The 25,338-nt window shown below is 37.7% G+C and overlaps 3 protein-coding genes across 3 annotated transcripts; 1 reads left to right on the top strand and 2 right to left on the bottom strand.

Moving 5' to 3' along the window:
* Window positions 1–1,619: 1,619 nt before the first annotated feature.
* Window positions 1,620–5,623, top strand: LOC137726293 (psilocybin synthase). Its single transcript, XM_068465203.1, has 8 exons — window positions 1,620–1,879; window positions 2,493–2,698; window positions 2,803–3,235; window positions 3,336–3,543; window positions 4,147–4,254; window positions 4,344–4,493; window positions 4,581–4,650; window positions 5,210–5,623. The coding sequence occupies exons 1-8, from the start codon at window positions 1,644–1,646 to the stop codon at window positions 5,275–5,277; spliced, it is 1,479 nt and encodes a 492-aa protein (XP_068321304.1). The 5' UTR covers window positions 1,620–1,643; the 3' UTR covers window positions 5,278–5,623.
* A 670-nt stretch (window positions 5,624–6,293) lies between these two features.
* On the bottom strand, window positions 6,294–7,570 carry LOC137725848 (uncharacterized). Its single transcript, XM_068464656.1, has one exon. It carries the CDS (start codon window positions 7,456–7,458, stop codon window positions 6,502–6,504), a length of 957 nt encoding a protein of 318 aa, XP_068320757.1. The 5' UTR covers window positions 7,459–7,570; the 3' UTR covers window positions 6,294–6,501.
* A 1,740-nt stretch (window positions 7,571–9,310) lies between these two features.
* On the bottom strand, window positions 9,311–11,388 carry LOC137726951 (pentatricopeptide repeat-containing protein At2g21090-like). Its single transcript, XM_068465900.1, has one exon. It carries the CDS (start codon window positions 11,209–11,211, stop codon window positions 9,376–9,378), a length of 1,836 nt encoding a protein of 611 aa, XP_068322001.1. The 5' UTR covers window positions 11,212–11,388; the 3' UTR covers window positions 9,311–9,375.
* Window positions 11,389–25,338: the final 13,950 nt, after the last annotated feature.

A 25,338-nucleotide genomic window follows, 5' to 3' on the forward strand; every position in this document is an offset into this window, starting at 1 on the left:
AAAGGCTTCACAACCTTGAAAACAAAAACTCTTTCATTTTGCATATCCTTACACATTTAATATTTTGTAATAGACGAGTAGTGTATGGATGTTTGTTTATTAGGCTCTTATTTTCAAGTGTAGATATAGCACTTAAACGACAAATGTGTTTTAATATTTTGAAGTAATATTTATGTGGCAATGTGTGATATGTGAAAATTTAAGAAAAAAAATACATGTTTCTTAACAGGTCATAGCGGGTCATAAAGGGTCGGGTCACTTTACCCGTTGGGTAAAATGACCCGACCTGTTAAGGATCCGTTAAGATAACGGGTGTGACACGATACAACTCGTTAAGATAACATGTGTTACACGAAAACGATACGAACACGACAGACACGACCCGTTTGCCAGGCATAGTGGTGAGCATTATCAGAGCAGTGAGTAAAAAATATTCCCAATGATTTGGGTCTTGTCTAGCTAGGACAAAAAATATAAAGGCAAAGTGAATATATAATAGAGCAATTAGCCACAATATACATATTTTGGGGAGCATTTTTGCTCACCATAATAACTATGGTGTATGCTCACCATACACCTAATCAATTGACACGTGTCATTTTACCTAACTCTAGTTAATTTTCATATTAAATGTTAGTTTTTCAATTTTGAAAAAAATTAACAAAGATTAAGTAAAATGACACGTATCAATTGATTAGATGTATGTTGAAGAGCAAAAATGCTCCTCATATTTTGACATTTAGTTGCACTTTTGATCACACTTTCTAAAAATTGATGATGATTTCGTCAATTATGCCTTTGAAAAGTCCATAGCGTCCTTTATATTGTGAAAACTTGCGTGCAATTTTTTAGAAGGGGGACGAACGCAGCAAAAAGGGTGAGTGTCATTGTGGTGGTCTTAGTGGTGGTTCAACATAGAAAAGGGAGAGTGTCGTTAGAACGACGATGTGTTTTTGTTCTTTTTCTGATTAACGAAGAACAATATGCACTTCTCACAAGCAAATTTGATTAAAAGAGCAATTTTAGAAAGTGTGATCAAAAGTGCACCCAAATGCCAAAACATCTTTATTGTGACTAACTACCCTATGTAATAATGTAAAGGCATGTCCCCTATTTGGACAAGATATTCGGTGCTTTTCATTGATATTTGTAGTCTTGTTTATTGGTTGTGAGATTGTATATCAAAACAAAATTTCAAACTATGAGAGTTTCTTGAAGGGTTTGATAGTTTCTGTACAATTTTTTTTTTTTCTTAAAAAGGGACCAGTAGGTGCCTTCGTCACGGCAATCCATTATTTCGGAAGCCGGGAAGACTCACATAGGCATTTCAATTTCTCTATGGGCACCATCGTGCGATTCACCAAAGGTAGAAATCGAACTTAGGATGTGCCGTGTGAAATATATATTTGCATTCATTCTTCACCATTGAACCACTCCATGGTGGTTAGTTTCTACACAATTTGATTCTTATGTTTTAGCAATGGATTTTTTCTTCGTCCTTAAAATAGAGCAAGAAAATGCAACTCAGCTCATGGGCCTTCAAAGTCGCAAGCAAAAATGTGGGTTATAGGTAAGCCCAAATTTCAGCTGGCTAACCCACAAGCATCAGAACGCAAAATCACTGGAGCATAATTCACTCTCAAATGTCGATGAACAAAAATAAGAAGAGGAAGAGAAAGGAGGAGCGACCTGCGACTCACCTGAGAAACAAATACTCCGAGAACCCACCCGACTTCGCTCACTTGGCTTCTTTGTACCCCTCTTTCGAGCCCTTCGTCTTCTTCTCCCGAGACGGTCGGCCCAGAGTTGACTGGACCGACTTCAACGCCACCCGGGAACTCACTCGGGTCCTCCTCCTCCACGACCACCGCCTCAATTGGTAATTTTTTTCTCATCCAATTCTGCATTTGCTTAATTGGGCAGCTCTTAGAACTTGGAATCCAGGGGTTTTGACTTGAAAGTTTGTATCTTTTTCGATTTTTGAGGTTACCCAGTTTCTTGTTTTAGTTGAACATTCTTTGGTTCTACTTGTTTTGTGTAGCGGCTGTGTCGAAAACTTCTGATTCTGTCACGGAATTTATAACCATGCCATCTTAATTAGCTTCAAAAGTTTTACTAGGATCCCAGTAGGCATGAAAGTATGAAACATTGCAGCCTGTGAGGTTTACTTGGATGATCAAATTAAAAACGTTCCTAACCTTGGTGCCATCTTCGTTACGCAGATAAAATCTAGGTTTAATGTTACATTGAGGACACAATTATACTTAGCTTAGTAATGTGATAAAGCTCTTGCGGCTTTAGCTTTTATATCTCCAAGTCCCAGCTTATTATAACTCCTAACTCATTGTATAGTTCCCTCTCAAGTCTCACCTTCTTGTTACGGTGTGTAAACCCAGTTAAATCCTTGATTCCTGAAGTCTATTCAGTTAATGAAGAAGCATTTTCATGGGGGTTCATAATGTAGGACGTTCAATGTGAATTTTATTTCCCAGGTGGATTCCAGATGGGCAGCTGTGCCCTACTGTGCCCAATAGATCGAATTACATTCATTGGATTGAAGATCTTCTCTCATCTGATATCATTGTGAAGGCTACAAGCAATGGTGATAAAGTTAGGGGGTTTGATATTGGAACTGGAGCAAACTGCATATATCCGCTTCTTGGTGCTTCTCTTCTCGGTTGGGGCTTTGTTGGGTCAGGTTGTTTATTAGTTGTTTTAGTTAGCATTTTCATACTTGGTTTTTTTAATACATCAATACTTTACAACTTAACAAAGCTTCATTTTCACTGACCTTGGTTGCAGATGTGAGTGATGTAGCACTACAGTGGGCAGAAAAAAATGTTAGAGATAATCCACATATCGCGGAACTTATTGAAATTAGAAAGGTTGAAGGTGTTAAAGAGACCCTTCCACTGGAAGGATCGCCAAATGGGATGTTGGATAGTACTAAAAGCAAAATAGAATTGACTGAGAATATGGAAAGGGAAGCAGTGCCTTTGCCCTCCTCTTCATCCACATATCATGGGCCAGCTATTCTCCTTGGTGTGGTTAAGGATGGTGAGGAGTTTGACTTCTGCATGTGTAACCCTCCATTTTTTGAGACCATGGAGGAAGCAGGACTAAATCCAAAAACTGCATGTGGTGGGACCCCAACCGAGATGGTTTGTCCTGGTGGAGAAAAGGCTTTCATCACTCGCATTATTGAAGATAGCGTCACATTGAAGCATACTTTTCGGTAATGTTCTTTATTACCCGTTATGTTCTTTCCAAATCTCTTCTGTCTCAGGGTAATCTTCTCAGAAACTTAGCTCTTATGTCTCTCCATTGACTTGCAGGTGGTACACATCAATGGTTGGTAGGAAACTGAATCTCAAAATCCTAACATCAAAGCTTTGGGAAGTTGGAGTCACCATGGTAAAGACAACTGAATTTGTCCAAGGCCAAACTTCTCGATGGGGGTTGGCCTGGTCCTTTTTGCCTCCTGCCAAGCAGTTAGTATCATCTCATGTGGCTGTGAAGAACAACCTCTCTTTCATGCTTGAGGTTTGTTTGTCTTTCTTTTTTATTGTTTCGACGATCTCTATTTTTCCCAATATAAAAAATGTACCAACCTGATATTCTGAACGTTGCAAATCAGAAGTTGTGAGTTTTCAACAAGAGGTCAAGGATTCCCTTAAACCCAATGACCCACCCTGACAAATACCCATCCATTTGATTGTTTGAATGACAAACCTGCTTTTAGAAAAGACTAGGAACAATTTTGGTATAAAGGTTGGTGGCAATTATGCCATTATTCTAATGTCAATTGGAGACCTCCAAGATTGATATTCTTGAGTTTTTTACGAACAATTCAAAATTTTGAAAGATGAATACTTCTTAGTCCTTCCCTGCAATAACTAGTACAACATTACGGCTTCCCTAAAGTTGCAATTCCAGGAGCAGTGAGCTGAAAAGATTTTAAAATTCCTTCCATTTTTTATGCCACAGTTTGCACTAGCATATATCATTTGTTTCTATAATAAGCAAATGCGTGCTTATTTAGGAATACACTAAGCATCTATGAGGACCGAGAAGACTGACTTACATAGTTTCGTCTCATAATTTCCTTATCTCTTGCATTTTGTCATTGTCTTGTCTGCTTTGCAGGGCCTCGACCGAAAATTTGGTGCTATACATGTATTGGAATCAACCAAATCCTTTTTCAGCTGTGGTGGTGCATCGTGTAACTTGAACACATCCTCATTTACACTCGATGTATGCTCATCTGTTAATTTGTTTTTTCGGTTTATTTATCAAGTGATATTGGTGTGTACTTACAAGCAGCACTATCTAACTTTTAACAGATCACCATGACAAAAGATCACTCAGATGCAATCTTGAAGGGTGGGCCACAAGATTATGATAGAGTTATCAGTTGTGAAGATAAGCAAGAGACATCCACAAGCTCAAGCTGTTTGAACTTGCCTTCAAATAATCTAGGTTTTCGTGTTTCAGTACGATGATGTCATTACTTGGCTTGTATGTGGTGGCATTGTCTTTAGAATTTGTGCTTGACTTTTACAAAGTTTTCTTTCTTATAGGTCTTTCAGCAAAACCCTGGGACACTTCTGGTGAAAGGCTCACTACAGCAGAGAGATTGTCAACTTTCAGGTTTTCACCCACCTATTTCTTAAATTTTATTAATATAAACATTGGTACTACACTCGGGTGATGCTTTCACATTTTTTTCAACTAGCTTTGAGCTGTCGCCAACATTAGTGCAATCTATATTTCCTTGTGCGTGTGAATGATTTGGATCACCAAAATGATTGACCTACAAATGTCTCAACTGCCTTGTTGCCTTGCATTCATACTGTTATGAATTATCGCCATAACTTTTTCATATGTTACTTGTTCTCATCCACTTTAGTTTCCATTATAATCGGTTGGATGTCACTAAATTTTTAAAGTTGTATTTTTTCAAATTGGAGGCAGCTCAAAAAAAAAAAAATGCTAAACACTCTCATTAAGAATGATAGTGATGATCACAGCATAAGTAATCCATATGTTTTTTTTTTTCACCATTTGGCCAGCAAAACAACGTTCGTATCTTTCGTTTACTTTCCCAAAGAAAGAATAATCATTACATCCAACATATTTAACTTGCAAGACCTCTCTCCAAATGTTTTGGATGTAAAATGTATAAGATATGGTTCTATTTTAATTGCAGGAGCATTCTCACCAATATTCCAACGACTTGAGGAAGATCTGAAACAGAAATTTTGTAGAAGGAAGTAGACCACGGTAGAGCTTTCCTTGTCTGATTCCAGCAACATAGCAGCATTGGATATACAGGCATATCTGAAGTGGTTAGTTCTTAACTAGAAGATATTGAGCAGCAAATATTTTTGTTTTTGCTTGCCCTGCTTTTTCCCTTGTAATCTCCGGTCCATTTTTCTCATCCCCTCGTAGTTTACCCATTGTTTTGTATGCCCCCAAACTCGTAAAACATACCTGCAACGGTGTGTATATTGCACTCGTAATTGATTGTACTGACTTGAACACATCTTGTGCTGCTCTTCACTTCACTTTGTGTTGTATTGTATGCCATACTCCTAACATGAATAAATTAACGTGGCAGACATTACTTTCTTTCTTTTAGAAAAGTGATAAAAGTTTTCTTCTTGGCAACCAAGTGTTTCTCATGATGCCAATGAAAAGGGAAGCTGCATCATTACCCATCAATGTCGTCTCTTTGGTATATCAAATCTGATATGTTGTAGTCATGTTGAGAGTGGATCCCACATCAGGGAAAAGATAGACCCGCATTTTTATGTTTTAATTTATCATCGTGGAAGAGGGGATTCGGAGCTTCTTATAATTTGGAAGGAGGATTTACTACTAGTTCAAAAGTTGGATGGTCGGAAATAACGAAGAGCTACTGGGCAGGAAGTTTTTCTCATACATTTATTTACCTCCGTTAATTATGATTCATGTCAGACGGAGAAATTTGGCCTTGATTCATGTCGTCGATTTTTCAAATGAATGATTATCTGAAAGCGTTTTTAGCCATTCAAAATTCAGGCCTGAGCTAGTCGTGAACTCGAAATTCTTATTTGAAGATCTTTATGCTGTCTTTGGACTCCGTGGCATACTCAAACTTACATGTTGCAGCTGATTAGATTCATTAGAATATGTAGCTTTACTGCAGAGACATATCAACTTTTATTCACAGAAAAGGTTTCTTCTCCAGCAAGACTGTGCGATCACTACATCTTCTTTATACCCTTCATATTTTACATTACAAACACAAATAAACCTGCAGATAATCAAACTAACAGCAGAACGACGCATGGTACATTTGGAACTCGGCCACCTTGATATTCCCGCTATCCCTTAAGAATAACAACCCAAACTCTATGGATGTAGAAAATATTAACAAAGTAAAAGGGACTGAGTGACTGTGGGATGGAAGATTTATCAACAAGAAAGCAAGAACAAGACTGCACAGACATGGAAGCTTCATGCTTTCCCTTCAACTCTTGCATATGTAACCGCAACGCAAGCGTCCACGAAATCCTCGTCTATAAAATCTGTAGAAAAAATCTGCAACCTATCCGCAATACCCCTAGAGAAGCACTGAGTTATAAACAGCCTCGCGTATCCATGAATCCGTCCGGTCACAGGCTTGACACACAAAACCGGGTTATCAGCCTTGGGCGTGACCGTGTTTTCCACCCTGTAAAAGAACTTCCTTGATGAAACCGGCGGTTGATTACTCAAATGTTTCAGGTTGCTCTCGAATTTCGTGGATGGCAAGTCCGTGTCGATCCAGTTGTCCTTCAAATGCCCTGCATTCCACAGAGGACTCCCCGCCTTTGGCTGAGGTGACTTCCTCGGCTTCCACACGCATATCACTCTCTTCGGCAGCAGTTCCGAAATAGTCTTGTCGAAAACATGATCATCCTGGGGGATTAAAAACTCGCCGAGCTGATCAACCAAGTACTTATCAAACTCAGGAGGATCTTCGTGTCCGAATTCAGTTCGGATTTCGAGTATTATGATCTCATATTGCGTTTCGGACAAAAACTTCTTGACGTCGCTGATCACAACATCAATGTTATAAGTGAGGAGGACTCCGTGGCAAACTTTTCGGTCCTTCTGGATTCGAATATCGACAACTCTGGCGCCTATCTCGAGCTGCTGGTAGATGGACAGATTTTGACACTGAGCAAAAGGCCTAGTGATGCATGGAAATCCAATATTGTTGGTTGCAGAGTCATGAGTTCCAGGCCATACAATCTTGTTTATGTGAAGTTTCTCAGGGTTGATCCCAGCCATCCAGTTTTTTCTGTCCGAAGGCTTGTAGGCACATGATGGAAACTCTTCACCACAGCTCTGGTGAAGATCACAGAGCGTGTGTTTTTCCACCGCGATCGCCTTCCGACGTTCTACCTGCTTCGAGACATGGGAACCCATCTCCAATATAAAAATTGAAGAAGAAGAAGAAGAAGAAGAAGAAGAAGAGAAGAAGAAAACTCTTTTGCTTCTACCCTTTGGTTGTAAATGGAGGAAGTTGTGCAGAAAAGACTTTATTGTTGCAGGACCTTTTGATGTGGAAAAAAAATGATTATTGTTTATATTAAATGATTTTCGTCTTTTATTTATTATTTTTTTTCTTTTCAGTACAGCTGTTTATTTTTCGTTCTTTAATTTTTTTTTTAATTTATTCAATTCGAAAATTTAAAAAAAAAAAAAAAAAAAAAAAAAAAAAAAAACAGTGAGAAAAAGGTTTGTGGAAATTGTTTTCTTTGTTTTCGTGCATAAATATTTATAAAAATATATCTTCAAGATTTGATTAAGAAGAGGGCGAAATGTAATTATCTTTATCTTGGTGGGTCGCTGGTTTGATTGAATTATTGGTGGAGAGTCATGATCGACGTGTCTGTTTTAATTGGTTGGTACAATTGTATGGTTGTCCTAAGCTGTATGCGCCTTTCGCTGTTAGGTTTGATATCTTTTGTTTATCTGTTAACAAGAACTGTAGTACCTAAAACATTTCTAGAATGTTTTTGCTCATCACTCTTAACCATGGTGTAACATTACTATGCCACTCAATTCTGCGACGTGTATATATATATATATAAAAGTTACTCATAACTTCATACTTTAATTCATGAGATTGTCGACCGTCAATCATTTTGAACATTAAAAATTTCCGTTAAATTGAAGAAACCATCAGTTCAAGTAAAGGGGTTGATTTGACAACTAACCCCTCAACTTAACAAAGATTTTTCATAAAATGATGAAAATAATTGATGATAGACAATTTGAGAAACACTTCTATCGATTTTAAATATTAGAGACTAAAATGAGAATTTATATCAATTTCAAAGATCATTTTAGCTAAAAAACCCCTTGGTACACATGACAGGTATCGAGTCGAATAGTATCATTCGGACTTCTCTGTAAGTTTAAGAACTGTCTGGATTAACCATAAACTATGGCCTAGAAGGATACCCACCTGATAAAGTCAGAGCACCAAATGCCAAATAATTGAAGGAAATTGCAACAATTGCGGATTTAACACCACTGAAATTGACAAAGATAATCACTACATCTGTTGAATGTGAACTCTAAACACTGATTTGAAGGTTAAAAACAATGTTTACTTGTCATCTAATCAGTAATCATCACTAAGCATCATCCGATCAGACGGTTTTCACTACATCTGGAAAACGTTTTAGTCAGAGAGAAGACGTGAATGAACTGGAAGGTCATCTGAACAACTCAATTTCAGTGGTCCGCAACCACATTCCTAAATTAGACAAGCAACAAAATTGACAAGAAGCTAAAACCAGGAAGTTTCATGGGGCCTGCCATGTGAAAATTTGAATGTCGTTCCCGTTCAGATCTGAACTCAATAGAGTAAGTTCGTATTCAGGATAAGGATCACTTGCAGTCTCGATCGAAATAGAAACGGTACAGAAGCAATGAGCAAATGTTTAAAGAGATTATGAGACTTTCTTGAGGGGTTTAGCATAACATGAGCTGGCACAGTTTTAGCAGCATCAATCCAACCTAATAGTTTCCACCCATGTTCACTTCTTGTGATCGGAATGAGAAATAAGCATACCATGCAAGTTCAAGTATGGTAGTCCTTTATGAATAAAAAGAAGTGAATGATGCAAAAACTAAACATAATACCTTCCATGCGATCAGAAATTTAGATTTTATTGAACAAATCTCGCACGTATATCATTTTTTGAGATTCAAATCTAAAGAATCTGAAAACAGTAGCTTACAAAAATGCTATGAACTACAAAAATTGAATGGATATGTTATATCACCAGTTCTCCCTATTAAAACCCCGCAAAGTAACAAATCAACAAACTTTTACCTCAAGGAATTAGGTACTGAAACATCTTCTTCCATCTGGCCAGCTAAATGTTCCAAAACTGAGTATATTTCTTCTTTCAGAGGATGCAACCGATCCGATACAGTGAAAGCATTCACTCTATTTTCAACTTCTATCCAACTAAGGGCTCGCTCTTTCCTCACTTGTCTCTCATCCATAAGCTGTCTCACCTTCTCTACCAACTCCCATTTCCCGTGTTCGGCATATATACTTGAAAGTAATACATAGGCACCAGAAGATTGAGGCTCCATCTCAATAAGGTGTTCAGCCACTTTTCTTCCCATCTTTGTGTTTCCATGAATTCTACTAACACCAAGTAATGCATTCCAAACTTGATCCCCACCTTTACCTGGCATATTCTTGAGCTGGTTGATTAACTCGTCAAAACGTCCAGCTCGACCCAAGAGATCAACTAAGCATGCATAATGTTCTACATCAGGAACAATGCCATGATCACTAGTCATGGACTCGAAAAAACTAAGCCCTTCCTGCACTAGACCAGAATGACTACATGCATTGAGAATGACCACAAAGGTGGTCCGATCCGGCTTCATTCCTGATCTGACCATGTCCTCAAACGTCCGCATTGCCTCTATACCGTTACCATGCTGTGCTAAGGCAGATATCAATGTGTTCCATAATACAGTATCTTGCTTATCACCCATGAGCTCGAAAACTCGCCTTCCTGCCCCTAAATCCCCACATTTTGAATACATGTCGATAAGAGAGCTCACAACAATTGTGTTGGGTCTAAAATTACTTCGTACTAAAGACGCATGTACTTGTTTACCATGCTTAAGTGAAGCTATACTAGCACAAGCACAAAGGCAACTACTATACGTAAACTGATCAGGCCTAACTTGATAGAACATCATCTCTGTAAAAAATGCAAGGGCTTCATGCCCCAAACCATTTCTAGCATAGCCAGAAATCACAGCTGTCCACGATACAGGGTTCTTCTCGGGCATCCGATTGAACAGTTCACCAGCTGATTCCATATCACCAAATTTTGCATACCCCGAAACCAGTGTTGTCCAAACAAGAACATCCTTCACAGGCATGCTATCGAATACTTTCCTCGCATCTCTCATCTCCCCGCATTTTGCATAAGCATCAACAACCGAACTAGAAAGCACAACATTTGACAAAAACCCGGCAACCAAAACCTGCGCATGAACTTGCCTAGTAAGCCCCAATTCCTTCAACTTCACACAAGCAGTCAAAACACCCGCAAAACTAAACTCATTGAAACCAATTGACAACCTTCTCAACTCTCTATAAAACCTCAAAGCCTCATCACAAACTCCACTCTGGGCATAACCAATGACCATGGTGTTCCACGACACGACGTCCTTCTCCGGCATTTTATCAAACAAACTCCTGGCCTCGCTCAACTTCCTCATCTTAGCATACCCAGAAAGCATAGTGTTCCAAGAGTACAAATTCCTCACAGCCATTTTATCAAACACCCTGCGGGCTTCTACATCATCGGCACACTTAAAGTACATATTTATCAAATGGTTGGCTAAAAACGTAGAGGGGTGCTTGAATCCAGTGAGCTTCATATGGATGTGAACCCATTTGCCTTCTCGGAGGGACCTGGCGGCGCCGCACTGTTCCAAGAGGAAAGCGAGAGTCTTGGCGGGTAAGCGGATACCCTTTTGGACTAGAAGGTCGAGAGAGGAGAGGGCTTGCGAGAGATTGCCCTGAGAACAGAGCTTGAGGAGAGACTGGACGACGCAGGAAGGCTTGGTGGCGGCGAGGCGTTTAGGTTTGGTCAGAGGAGGGAGAGAGGAGGAAGAGAAAGAGGGCATTGCAGAGTGATACCATGAGAGGTTTGGATTGAAGTCTTCATCTATGGTGGGTTTGTGGCGGCGGCGGCGGTGGTTGGATCGGTGGGTCTTGAGGGTTCAGCTCCGGCGAGCATTGCCGACAGTGGATAGTGGTGATGATTGAATGGACAGTGACAACTGACAATGGGCCTCTGGACATTGATCCGACCATTGTTTTTTGATCCATCCCGTGTTAACTCGGTTCGGCCTTACCCGGTGACCCAATTCCTAATTCTTTTTTTCTTTTTTTTTTTTTAATGAAAAAAATCAAGCAGGCTTGAATTAAGCCGGCCGGATAACACAACCATTTCATCCCGGTAAGTTAGAGTAGTTTTAAGATAATGATTGGTAAAAGACTAAGGATAGAAATCAAGTCTACGGGAATTACATTTGCAAATGTAGGCCTTAAAACATCTCTAATGTAGGGCTGGGCAAACGGGTCCTGGACCCGCGGGTAGGGGCGGGTACCCGTTGTTTGGGGCAGGTAAGGGCCGGGTCCAAAATTTCTAAACACAAAACGGGGCGGGGCGGTTCGGGTATACCATATTAACGGGGCGGGGCGGATCTTGAAATAGAAGTGGACGGGCCCCCGGCCCGGCCCGTTTCTAGAATGAATAATAGAAGAAATTGTTTCCTCTTCCTAGTCTTCTCGAACTCTCCTCCCGACTCCTCTCATTTCACTCAGACCTCTCTCCTCCTAACTCTCTCCGATCATCCTAGCTCCATACACCACCGCTACCATCATCACTCAGACCTCTCTCATCCTGATTTGCTTCTATATTCCTCCCTCCGTCCGCTGCCATCATCATCAAGCTTCGATCTATTTTCCTGACTCACTCTCTGGAAATCAGTTTCTCTCCCTCTGACAAACTTAAAGGGACGAACAATGAAGTCGAACAACTCGTGTACCCAGCAAGGTAAATATTTTCTTCTGCTTCCTTTCATTTGCTGCAATTTTCACATGGATCTTGCTTGTTTTTTGGTTGTGATTTGATTGAAATGGTCATCTGGGTCTGTTTTTATTTGATTTTAAATAAGCTCCTAGCCAAAAGATGGGAAGAATTTAGAAAATTTCATGTACGTTCGCACTCCCTATCTTGCTTCTAGGATAACAAAATCTCTATGAGCTCATAAATCTATAAAATGGAAAAAGAGTTCTTAGAATTTATTACTATTGCTTTAATAATATTTTAAATAAAAGCTTAAAAAGCATGTCTATACATTTTGGTGCAGATTCGATTTCTACCGATCTCCGTGCCCTCTAACAACTGACAATTTAATTCAATAGCGCTATTATATGTAAAACACAAAACATATTAGAACATACATTTGACTACTTGTATTTAGTCCAATTAGTACAGCTTAACAAATGACTTCCAACTCTCTGTTATTAGAAGTTCACGCTGTGTACTAATTTTGACTTTCATAGTGCAACATGTATGGGTCGTGAATGACGACTCAAAACTTACACCTACCCCTACCATGCCATTGACTCATTATATAAACTTACAACCTAACATGTAAATGCTTCATATGAGCACAAATGTTAGAATTAGATGCTAATCTTATGGCAAACTGATAGTTCTACCATAAATCATAAGGAGTTGACAAAAAAAGAACCACATCTGGAAGATATAAACTCTTGCTTCTTAGCATACAAGAACATAAGATTTGGCACTAGAAACCACACAAAATTCACTTGTTCTTCTTCTGTTAGAAGGACGCTTACTCCAGTAAGCATTGGAAAAAGCTTGAATCCCAGAAGTTGCTTTGTGAAACCAATTATCATGATCCATAATCCCTTTGAAATATTATAGAATTTGTTTTTTTAGTTCCTAAATGACATTCCTGAGGCATGTTCATATGTTAACAAGCTTGATTGACTGCAAATGAAACAAATGGAGTTGTCCAGTTGTGGTATAGCAGTGCACTTATTGTTAACTTATAAAATGTCGAATAAACTAAATAATCTCTCCGAGAGTTTTAGAATCCTGTAGGTATAAAACATACTTTAGTTCCAAAAATGCAAGTTACTTTCAACAATCCGTATTCATATACTTGACTTGTGAAATGAAAACACCTTTATATGATCTCATGACCAAGGAAGTAATGGATTGGTTTAAGGTCTTGAGGAGGACATAATTTACCCAAATAAGGGATAACCTCTTGGCAGTATTCATCATGGTAGTCAAAGAACTAGATCGATCAGCACTTCGTTGTTAATTACTAAAATCGTACATATGATATAGGCAGTGGATTTAGATATTGTTATATTTAGATTTCAATTTTCTCCAGTATCTATACATATATATATATATAACTTACACTGGAACTTACAATTGATTTACTGACAATTGAGTCAGCAACTAAGAAAATGACTGATGAAAAGGATATTGGTGCACGCAGGCATCCTTGACATTTGAAAATTAAAAGTGTTTACAATTTTGATTTCTTTGGGTTCAGTGTGAACTCAAAGAAAGTTTTTCTGAGAAATTATGGAAATTTCAAACTTGAGACTTTCTTCCTCCAGAGTTCCCTTCTTATAGACTTGGAAAAATGTCTTGGATGACTTGCTTTTACTATTGATGAATGATGACTTGCTTTCACTATTGATGAACAATGAAATTTGTTGGAATAATTGATGTTTTCACTGTAGAATATGGATAATTGAATGACTCCAAACTTTGTCAGAATCATTGATGGGAACATGCTAGCTGACTGAGTAATTCCATACTTTGTCGGAATTATTGGTGCGAATATTGTCTGAACACTTCACATGGTGACTTTGGAAAAATGATTGAATGACTCCAAACTTTGTCAAAATCATTGATGGGAACATGCTGGCTGACTGAATAATTCCATGCTTTGTCGGAATTATTGGTGCGAATATTGTCTGAACGCTTCACATGGTAACTTTGGAAAGATGAGTAAATTTTCACATGGTAATTGTCCTAGTGTTCATATGGTGACTTAACATGATGACTGAAGTTTTCACTTGACTTTATGCAAATGGGTCCTGGAAATTCTGGTAGTCGACCCACTTAGCTAACTATGTTTTTTGACTCGTTGACTTGGCTGGTTGCTGTGATGATGCATCTGAAGATTTGGAGTCTGAAACTTCTTCTTCTATTTCTTCTTCAGTGTGGAGCATCACTGCTTCTGCAAGTAATTGTTGTGCTAAATCCTTGAGTTGAGTGGCTTTATTCTTCTTTGAGCCTGATGATTTGGAAGACTTTATTGTTTCTTTGAGGGATGTGTATGGACTAATGTTTAATAATGACTGTTCTGGGATGACTGGTAGTGATGGCTATGCTGGTTGTGCTAGAATGACTGGAAGTGGAGTAATGGGAAGTTCAGTGACGACCTGATTGATGGTCTTTTGATGGTTGAATTTATCTCACCACTTGATTGATCTGATTATGTAGACTTCACCTGTTTCGACTTCATAATCCATGGGACTTTGTACTTGGCCATGAATATTGGGAGAAGTGTAATTCTATAGTTGAATCGGCTTCTGTCAAATTTATGTTGGAAATTGGCGGAAATGACTTGCATAAGTTCTTCTGGTACGAGACTAGCTGTTGGGTTATGGATTGACCACCACTTTGGGAACCGTGCAAGAAAATTCAATTTAAAACTCTTGTCAAAATTAATGAACCATGAATGACTAAAATCTTCTGTTTGATGGAGAAAGATGTTAGTCCATGCATCAATGTAATCAAAGTATTTGTAATGGTTATTGGGAATGTGGACATATTGGGTATGAAGAGGTTTGGTTTTGTAAAAGGGGATTCCCCAATCTGATTCAGTTAAAAACCTTCCAATGTAAAGAGAATGGTAAAAGATTTTGTTTTCATGGGTTTTGCTGTAGAGAGGTTTGATTGAAATGGACTCGATTTCACTGAGGATATCTTGATAGTATTTCAGTGTTTTATGTGGTGATGTAGGATCATATTGGTTGAATGGTTGACTGGTGGATATTGTATCCTAAAAATCTAATTTTGGTCTGGAATAACTTAATTTTGGTTGCTGAGACAACTAATCCATTTGACTTAATTATCCTAGCAAACATGTTTAAGTGTTTCCAATGCTCATCTATTGATTTGGAATAAATGAGAACATCATCAATGTAAACAATTGAGAAATGACTGTATTGATTAAATATTTCATTCATGATATTCTGAAACTCACTAGGTGCATTCTTAGGACCGAATGACATTACATTTCATTCATAATGACTGAAAGGAGTGACAAATGTAGTTTTATATTTGTCATCCTCATGAATTTGAATCTGCCAAAATCCAGACTTCATGTCGAATTTTGAGAAGATTACAGCTTGACTAAGTCTCTTAATTAAATCTCTTTTGTTAGGAATTGGATACCGTATCCATTCCAAGACTTCATTAAGAGGTTTGTAATTAATGACTAACCTAGGAGTTCCTCTTTCTAAATCAGCGTTTTTTCTGGACATAGAAAGCAGGACAAGACCAGGGTGATTTATGTTCCCTAATGATTCCTTTATTGAGAAGTTTTTGGATTTCTGTTTTTCAGAATTCCATAACTTCTTGACTCATTTGGATTGGTCTGACTTTTGTTGGTATTTTTTTTTCCATTAAATTCCTTATTGTAAGAAAGTTTAACAATGTGTTGTTTTTTGTGCCAAAAGACGTTGGGAATATTCGAACAAATTTCATTAACAAGTTTCTTTTGAAAGGTGTCAATGCTTTTTAACAAAGATTTGTTTGTTAATTGTTCTTCAATTTTTTTGTAATTAATTTCTTCTTTTAAGAAATTAATTTATTGTGATTTTTTTAGTGACTAGATTGATGGTTTTTGAGATACTATCTTTTTGTAATTGTTTTAATTTTTTTTATTTGTTTCCGTGCATAATTCAAATGTGATTTTTTGTCATAACATTCTGATAGTTATACGGTTATGGTGTACCTTAAAAGGATATAGGAGAGCTATGAAGGGGAGCCCTAGAATGACTGGGTCTGAAATATTTTTTTATCAAAACAAATGGGGTTTTAAAACAGACATTGTCCTAACAAACATGGGCTTTTGGGATTTCATATTTTAATTGCATTGGCCATTGACTCATTATATAAACTTACAACCTAACATTTACATGCTTCATATGAGCATGAATGTTAGAATTAGATGCTAATCTTAGTTATACCATAAATCATAAGGAGTTGATAGAAAAGAACCACATTTGGAAGATATAAACTCTTGCTTCTTAGCATACAAAAACATAATATTTGGCACTAGAAACCACACAAAATTCACTTGTGGTTCTTCTGTCAGTGGGATTCTTAATCCATTAAGCATTGGAGAAAGCTTGAATCCTAGAAGTTGCTTTGTGAAACCAATTATCATGATCCATAATCCCTTTGAAATATTATAGAATTTGTTTTTTTTAGTTCCTAAATGACATTCATGAGGCATGTTCATATGTTAACAGGCTTGATTGACTGCAAATGAAAAATATGGAGTTATCCAGTTGAGGTATGGCAGTGCACTTATTGTTAACTTATAAAATGTCGAATAAACTAAATAATCTCTCTGAGAGTTTTAGAATCCCGTAGGTATAAAACATAATTTAGCTCCAAAAATGCAAGTTACTTTCAACAATCTGTATTCATATACTTGACTTGTGAAATGAAAACACCTTTATACGATCTCACGATCAAGAAAGTACGGATTGGTTTAAGGTCTTGAGGAGGACATAATTTACCCAATTAAAGGATAACCTCTTGGCAGTATTCATCATGGTAGTCAGAGAACTAGATCGATCAACACTTTGTTGCTAACTACTAAAATCGTACATATGATATAGGCAGTGGATTTAGATCTTGATATATTTAGATTTCAATTTTCTCCAATACCTTCATCTATGTGTGTGTGTGTACATATTGCTTAAGGGGAGGGATCCCCATTTTTTCAAAAAAAATGGGGACACGCTCCCGACCGTTAAATCGGATGGTTGAGATTAAAACACAGGCTACACAATCTCAATCACACAATTTTATTAAAGTTAAATCCAACGGTGGGGAACGTGTCCCCATTTTTTTAGAAAAATGGGGATCCCTCCTCTTAAGCAATCTGTGTGTGTGTGTGTGTGTGTGTGTGTGTGTGTGTGTGTGTACACACACACACACACACACACACACACATATATATATATATATATAACTTACACTAGAACTTACAATTGATTTACTGACGATTGAGTCAGCAAATAAGAAAATTATTGATGAAAAGGATATTGGTGCACGCAGACATTCTTGACATTTAAAAATTAAAAGTGTTTACAATTTTGATTTCTTTGGGTTCAGCATGAACTCAAAGAAAGTTTTACTGAGAAATTGTGGAAATTCCAAACTTGAGACTTTCTTCCTCTAGAGTCCCCTTCTTATAGACTTGGAAAAAGGTCTTGGATTACTTGCTTTTACTATTGATGAATGATGACTTGCTTTCACTATTGATGAACAGTGAAATTTGTTGGAATAATTGTTGTCTTCACTGTAGAATATGGATGATTGAATGACTCCAAACTTTGTCAGAATCATTGGTGGGAATGTGCTGGTTGATTGAATAATTCCATGCTTTGTTGGAATTATTGGTGCGAATATTGTCTGAACACTGCACATGGTGACTTTGGAAAATGACTGAATTTTCACATGGAAATTGTCCTAGTGTTCACATGATGACTGAAGTTTTCACATGACTTTATGCAAATAGGTCTTGGGATTCCTGATGATTTGTTGTGCTAAATCTTTGAGCCCAATAATTTAGAAGACTCGACTATTCCTTTGAGGGATGAGGATGGACTAATGTCCGATAATGACTGTTCCAGGATGACTGGCAATTATGGTTGTGCTGGTTGTGCCAGAATGATTAGAGGTGGAGTAATGGGAAATTCGATGAGGACCTGACTGATGGTCTTTTGATGGTTGAATTTATCTCACCACTTGACTGATCTGATTATGTAAACTTCACTTGTTTGGACTTCATAATTCCACTTTATAATCCATGGGACATTGTACTTGGCCATGAATATTAGGAGAAGTGTAATTCTGTAGTTGAATCAGCTTTTGTCAAATTTCTGCTGGAAATTGAGGGAAATAACCTGCATAAGTTCTTCTAGTAGGACACTGGCTGTTGGGTCGTGGATTGATCACTACTTTGAGAACCATGCAAGAAAATTCAATATGAAACTCTTGTCAAAGTTAATGAACCATGAATGACTAAAATCCTCTATTTGATGGAGAATGATGTTAGTTCATGCATTAGTGTAATCAAAGTAATTGTAATGGCTATTGGGAATGTGGACATATTGGGTATGAAGAGGTTTGGTTTTGTAAGGAGGGATTTCCCAATTTGATCCAGCTAAAAACCTTCCAATGTAAAGAGAGTGGTAGAGGATTTTATTTGGGTAAATTACACAGAACTACCTCACCTACTAGGTCATTAACAGTTTCATACCTCATCTTTAAAAAGTTTCAATGTCATACCTTATCTTCGAATTTGTTGCAATGTCATACCTCCCGTTAGTTGTCTATTAATTCCTCCGTTAAAATGCTATCGTAGCTTGAGGCGAGCCCATTTTCTATTAAAAAATTATATTTTTAAAAAATTAAAAAAAAAAAAAAAAAAAAAAAAAAACCAAAAATCCCAAACCCATATCCCCTTCCCCCCGAAACCCCCCATTCCCTTCCCCCCTAAACCATCTTCCCCATCGGTCCTTTTTGTCAGGGCCAAAAGTTTGAATAGCTAGAGGCGCTGGTTCTGTTGTTCTGTAGTGACAAAGATAACCCGTGTTCGAACTTTTTGCTGTGACTTGTCGTGTTGCATAAGGAAACAACAAGCAGCCAGCAGACACCAACACATACACCCAAAGTGCTAACCTCTCAAGGGAGTTGTGTAAGGGGCCATCCACCTTTGCCTCGAACAATTTCTGTGCTTGTACTTGGTGGTTGGGGATTTTAATTATGATGTCATCTTAATTTGTTCACTATCTTTCTTATTTTCTCTGCTAGGAAACAAACCCTAACCTTGCAAACCTTCAGCCGCTGGTCCCTTGCTTAGGTTTGGGCCAGCGGCAGCCCTTCCCACCTCTCTCTAGCATCCCCATCATCCTAACCTTTCCACCCCTCGCTTCCTACTCCATGCCTTTGCTGTTTTCCACACTTTTTTCCTTTCTATATACACCCCCGAACCCCTCCAACAGTTGCTTTCTCTTTCCTTTCTATTTCCTTGGTTTAACCTGCACCTTATCCTCATACTTTTCTGTGCACTTCCAGTTCTCATAGCTTCTATGAGCCTCCTACCCACTCCCTCGATCTGTTGCCGCACTTGGCTCCTGTTTGGGGCTTAGATCTACGGTTTTGGGTGGGTTTTCTGGGTCGATTTGTGGTTATTGGACTTGCAGTTCTTTTTCTTTTTCTACTCTTGTTCTACTCTTCTTACCTGATTGGTGGCAGTCTTGCCTCCTGAGATTTCATTTTTCAATTTCGTGTTGCTCCTAGGTAGGGTTTGCATATTTGTTGGTGTGCTTCCCGATGGCTTCTTGGAGCTTCCTGGCGGCGGTTTCTTGGTTTCCTGATTTGTTGGTTTGCATATTTGCCAACTGGTTTCTCTCGGTTAATTGGACATCTAAGGGCTCTACCCTTGGTACTATCGTTTTGTCCTTTTAGGTTTGTGGTGGTGGTGGTGGTGGGGATGGCGGGGCAACCGTTTTTTCTTGCCATCACTACGACCAACTCCGGCTGGAGGAATCACTGGCGATTCTTGGTACTTTTATGTTGGCTTTGGGGTGTAGAGCGTTCTGATGACTATGTTGGCACTAGCTAGATCTTCCTCCCCACCTATCTGACCTCATCCCGTCTACAGCTGGCCTTCCACTTCTCCCGACATTCCTGCACGTGCCTTTGCCTTTGTCACCCACATCCACTGCCAACTTGCAACTGCATCTCCTTGTGGACCCGTCACACGTCACCCTATTCTTTTTTTTTTTTTTTTTTAATGACTGGTCTGTGTTGCTTTAGTAATTGGTTTGTGTCACTGCTGCAATTTTGTAGCCTCGTTGTTTAGCGTAGGTTTTGGTAAAGGTTTTGGTGCTTGGTATGCCACTTATGGGTTATATCAATCTTGAGACTCCTCGTTGTAGTGGTATATTTTGAGTGATTGTCGTATCAGGGTTTTAAAATTCTTTGTAATTTATGCTCATTACCTCCAGATCAAGAAATTGTTCACTGGAGTTTATGTACCCATATGGCATCCTTATAAGTGGATGGTTATGGCATCCTTGTAAATGGTTGGTTATTAATGAAATTTTATCGTTTATTTCAATAAAATAAAATAAAATAAAATAAAAATAAACTACAAAAGAATTGAAGAACAATTAACAAATAAATCTTTGTTACAAAGCATTACCAACTTTCAAAATATGAAATTTGTTCGGATATTCCCAACGCCTTTTGGCACAGAAAACAACACATTATTAAACTTCCTTACAATAAGGAATTTAATGAAAAGAAAATACCAACAAAAGCCAGACCAATCCAAATGAGTTAAGAAGTTATGGAATTCTGCAAAACAGAAATCCAAGAACTTCTTAATAAAGGAATCATTAGGAAAAGTAAATCACCATGGTCTTGTCCTATTTTCTATGTTCAGAAAAACGCTGAATTAGAAAGAGGAACTCCTAGGTTAGTCATTAATTACAAACCTCTTAATGAAGTCTTAGAATAGATACGGTATCCAATTCCTAACAAAAGAGATTTAATTAAGCGACTTAGTCAAGCTGTAATCTTCTCAAAATTCGACATGAAGTCTGGATTTTGGCAAATTCAAATTCATGAGGATGACAAATACAAAACTATATTTGTCACCCCTTTCGGCCATTTTGAATGGAATGTAATGCCATTTGGTCTTAAGAATGCATCCAGTGAGTTTCAGAATATCATGAATGAAATATTTAATCAATACAGTCATTTCTCAATTGTTTACATTGATGATGTTCTCATTTATTCCAAATCAATAGATGAGCATTGAAAACACTTAAACATTTTTGCTAGGATAGTTAAGTTAAATGGATTAGTTGTCTCAGTAACCAAAATTAAGTTTTAGATTTTTAGGATACAATATCCACCAGTCAACCATTCAACCAATAGATAGAGTAATTCAATTTGCAGATAACTTCCCAGATGAAATCACTGACGAAACCCAATTACAGAGATTTATATGATCTTTAAATTATGTTGCAGAATTTTATCCACATCTTAGGTAACAATGCAAACCATTGTTTGATCGTCTAAAAGAAAATCCTTCACCCTGGTCCAATACTCATACTTCTATTGTCAAACAAATTAAATCACATGTTAAGACTTTGCCCTATCTTGGCATTCGAACTCCCAATTCATTCAAAATTGTTGAATCTGATGACTCTGAAATTGGTTATGGAGGTATTCTCAAATAGTCAATTTCTTCTGGATATCCTGAACAAATTGTTCGTTTCCATTCAGGAGTATGGAATCCAGCACAAAGTAATTATTGTACTATTAAGAAAGAAATATTATCTATAGTATTATGGATTAGTAAATTTCAAGATGATTTATTAAATCAAAAGTTTTTAGTCAAAGTCGATTGCAAATCTGCAAAACATGTTTTACAAAAAGATTTTCAAAACATTGCATCAAAATAGATTTTTGCACGATAACAAGCTATATTAAGTATTTTTTATTTTGAAATCGAATACATCAAAGGTAGTCAAAATTGCATTCCTGATTTCTGAACCAGAGAATTTCTGCAGGGCAAGAATGAAGCAAGAAGACTTGATCAGAGGAGGCTTCCAGCCACTCTACCACCACCACCAGTAAAACAAGAATCAAGTTAGTTATTACCAACGGTTTCACTCCCTTAGGTTCCACAATAGGAAACCTTAGACCAAATTACCAAACACCACTTCCCAATTACCAAATAGCATTAATTAGTTAATATGATCCTTATTCAACGCTAACATACCAATCATCAGCATCCCAACCAGTCAGTTATACCAAAACATCACCATACGTCAAGAAAAACCCCAGTGAATATCTTTTTAGTATCCCTTTCAATCTCAATAAAGAACAAGCATCAGAAAAATTAGCTAATATAATCTTTCCACCCAATTTCCAGTATCATCCTACAGCACCACATAAAACACTAAAATACTATCAAGCCATCCTCAGTGAAACCAAGTCCATTTCAATTAAACATCTCTACATCTTATTTCTAATAATTCAAGTAACAGTTCATTCAATTATGATCATCATTGCCCTTGGTTCAATTGCTCTCATCGTTATTATCATTAGATATTTCGCCATTCCACCCCATTTGGTATCAGAACCAAGTGACTATATATATATACATATATATATATATATATATAGAGAGAGAGAGAGAGAGAGAGAGAGAGAGAGAGAGAGAGAGAGAGAGAGAGAGAGAGAGCATACATTTTAGTAAATTTCCTAAATTGTTTTGGGAAAATAGATAGACCAACAAATCCATATGTTGACATTTGTAATTAGTTTTATTTTCCTCCTTGTCTGATATTATATTTTCCTTGTTCAGTCTGACAACTTCAATTTTAATATTCGAGTGTTGTTAAATGAACACAACTATGACCTATGGGCACTTCTCATTAAGATGCACATAGGCGGACAAAAGAAGATGGGATATTTTTTGTGGCTCAAGTAAGGTTCCAGCCAAAGACGTTCCCAAGTATGATGATTGGTACTTCGAGGACCAGAAAGTCATGAGCTAGCTTTTATCCTCCATGAAGCCAGAACTGAGGAAGTGATATATTCGCTTACTGACTGCAACTAACATCTGGAAAGCCTTGAAGATTGCTTTCTTTGATGAAAAGAATGAAGTGCGATTGTATACCTTGAGTCAGAAGGCATCTCACCTCTGAAAAAATGGATGACCTATGTCTATCTACTTTGGTGAACTCACTTAAATTTTTCAAGAGTTAGATCATTACAGTAAGTTATCCATGCTTTGTGAAAAAGATATTAAGATTTATCATGAATCACATAAGTGGTAACAAGTTTAACTTTTCCTAGGATGCCTTGCTGATAAATTTGAATAAGTTCTTGGTGAGATTACAAGCAAAGAACCAACTCAGGCCTTCAACCATTATATGCCTATGTATGTTGCGAGTCAAACATGAAGGATGTTATGAAGGGTGAGAGGGAGAAGACTGAAGCAATGGTTGTTCGTAATCGTCGCAGAATCGGTCTAATTCATTTGGTTTAGGGGGTCGATCGTACACTGATTCATCTAAACGCAATGAGCGTAGCAAGTATGCCCATTGCAATCTTCCTTATCACTCAAAAGCTATATGCTACGAGCTAATTGGTTATCCCGAAGGGCAAGTTAAAAATTGTGATCCTCACCACAACCAACAACGTGCTGCCATTGCTGAGACAAAGGATGAACCAGAACTTATGGCTGAGCTAGCCACGACCTTAATCACTTTTATAGGTAACAAGGGTAAGGCTTTAAAAGCTTTTTATTCTGTTGAGAATAATACTTAGATAATTGACTCTGGTGCTACTGCATATATGTATAACATTTGATTCTAAACATGTTTGAAACATAAGACCATCTATTCAGACTATTACCATGACTGATGATGGTGCCACCCTTATTTTTGGAGAGGTATGATATCCCTTGCTAATAATATTAACCTTGATACAGTTCTCATGGTTTCGTTACTTGCTTATAATCTATTGTTTTTTTTTATGGCTCAAATAAGCATTATCTTACATTGTTTGGTTGTTGTCGTTGTTGTTTTTTTTGTTTTTTTTTTGCCTCATTTTTTGTGTTTAAGGACATTCAAACTTGGAGGACAATTGGTTATGGCACTAGGAAGTGGAAGTTGTATTACCTGGACTTGACATTAGAGAGCAATCGTCGTTTGACTCAAGCTTTGTCAATTAATAGTTCTCTGGTGGAGCTAAAGTCTATGTCTGAGATTTGGTTGTGGCATTATCATTTAGGACATGCCTCGTTTGATTAGTTACAGAAACTATTTCTGACTTTGTTTTTTAAGTGTGATGTTTGTGAACTGGCTTATAGCCAATGTGATGTTTTCAATTTCACCCAGTTTGACTAAAGGTTTGGTACCATTTATGTTAGTTCATTACGATAGATGGGTCTGTCTAAGCTTGCTACTTTAGGTAGTGCCTATTCGTTTATAACCTTTATTGATGATTGTACTTGCATGGCGTGGGTTGTTTTGATGAAAAACAAGAGCGACATGTTTTTTGCATTTCAGAAATTCCATAAAATGAGACAGTTCAATATAAAAGCACAGGTACAGGTACTTCGTAGTGATAATGGCTGAGAATATGTAAATAATGATCTCCGACCAAGAAGACACTTGTTTTCAATGTAGGTGTCGTTTTCGATGGCTGAGAATATGTATGATGTACAATGAACGAACAAGATCACAAGATTCCTAGAATGCCTAAAAAAAGGATTGAAAACTACATAAATTTTTAATGCAAGGATCTGATTGGAGGGACTCTTTAGATGAGTCTTTTCTTTTTCTAGTATGTAGGAGAAATCATTTCCTCAACCACATTTTTTTACTCAAAATATCCAACCATCGATTCAAAGGAAGAGAGGCTCGTGCAACTGCTTGGAAAGTGGTGCCCTAAATTTACCACGTGACCGTCACGTGATATCACTCGTAAAAATTGGACAAGCAAACGAACACCTTCCCACATCCGTCGTCGTGATCAATCAAAAGAGTTGATGATCATCATCAACTAGTCGTCCAATCGGACGGTGGGCACAAGTCACGTGACAACTGAAAGAGCCACCAAACCCGCCGCTGATCCGCACGTGCGAAAAGCCCACCAGGCAAATAGTAGACGCAACAGAGATCCCTTTCCAGTTTCCCGTCCACGTCATCCTGATTGACGACTTTCACGATGATACCGATGAAAATCTCTTGACCGTCAGATGAAATCCCCAGAATCATTTGTGACCGTCCATCAGACTCTTATCCTTTAATTACTCTGCTGGTTGAAGCAATGAAGCCTAGTACAGATA

The sequence above is a fragment of the Pyrus communis genome, chromosome 2 (assembly GCF_963583255.1).
Source record: "Pyrus communis chromosome 2, drPyrComm1.1, whole genome shotgun sequence".
Taxonomy (NCBI): Eukaryota; Viridiplantae; Streptophyta; class Magnoliopsida; order Rosales; family Rosaceae; genus Pyrus; species Pyrus communis.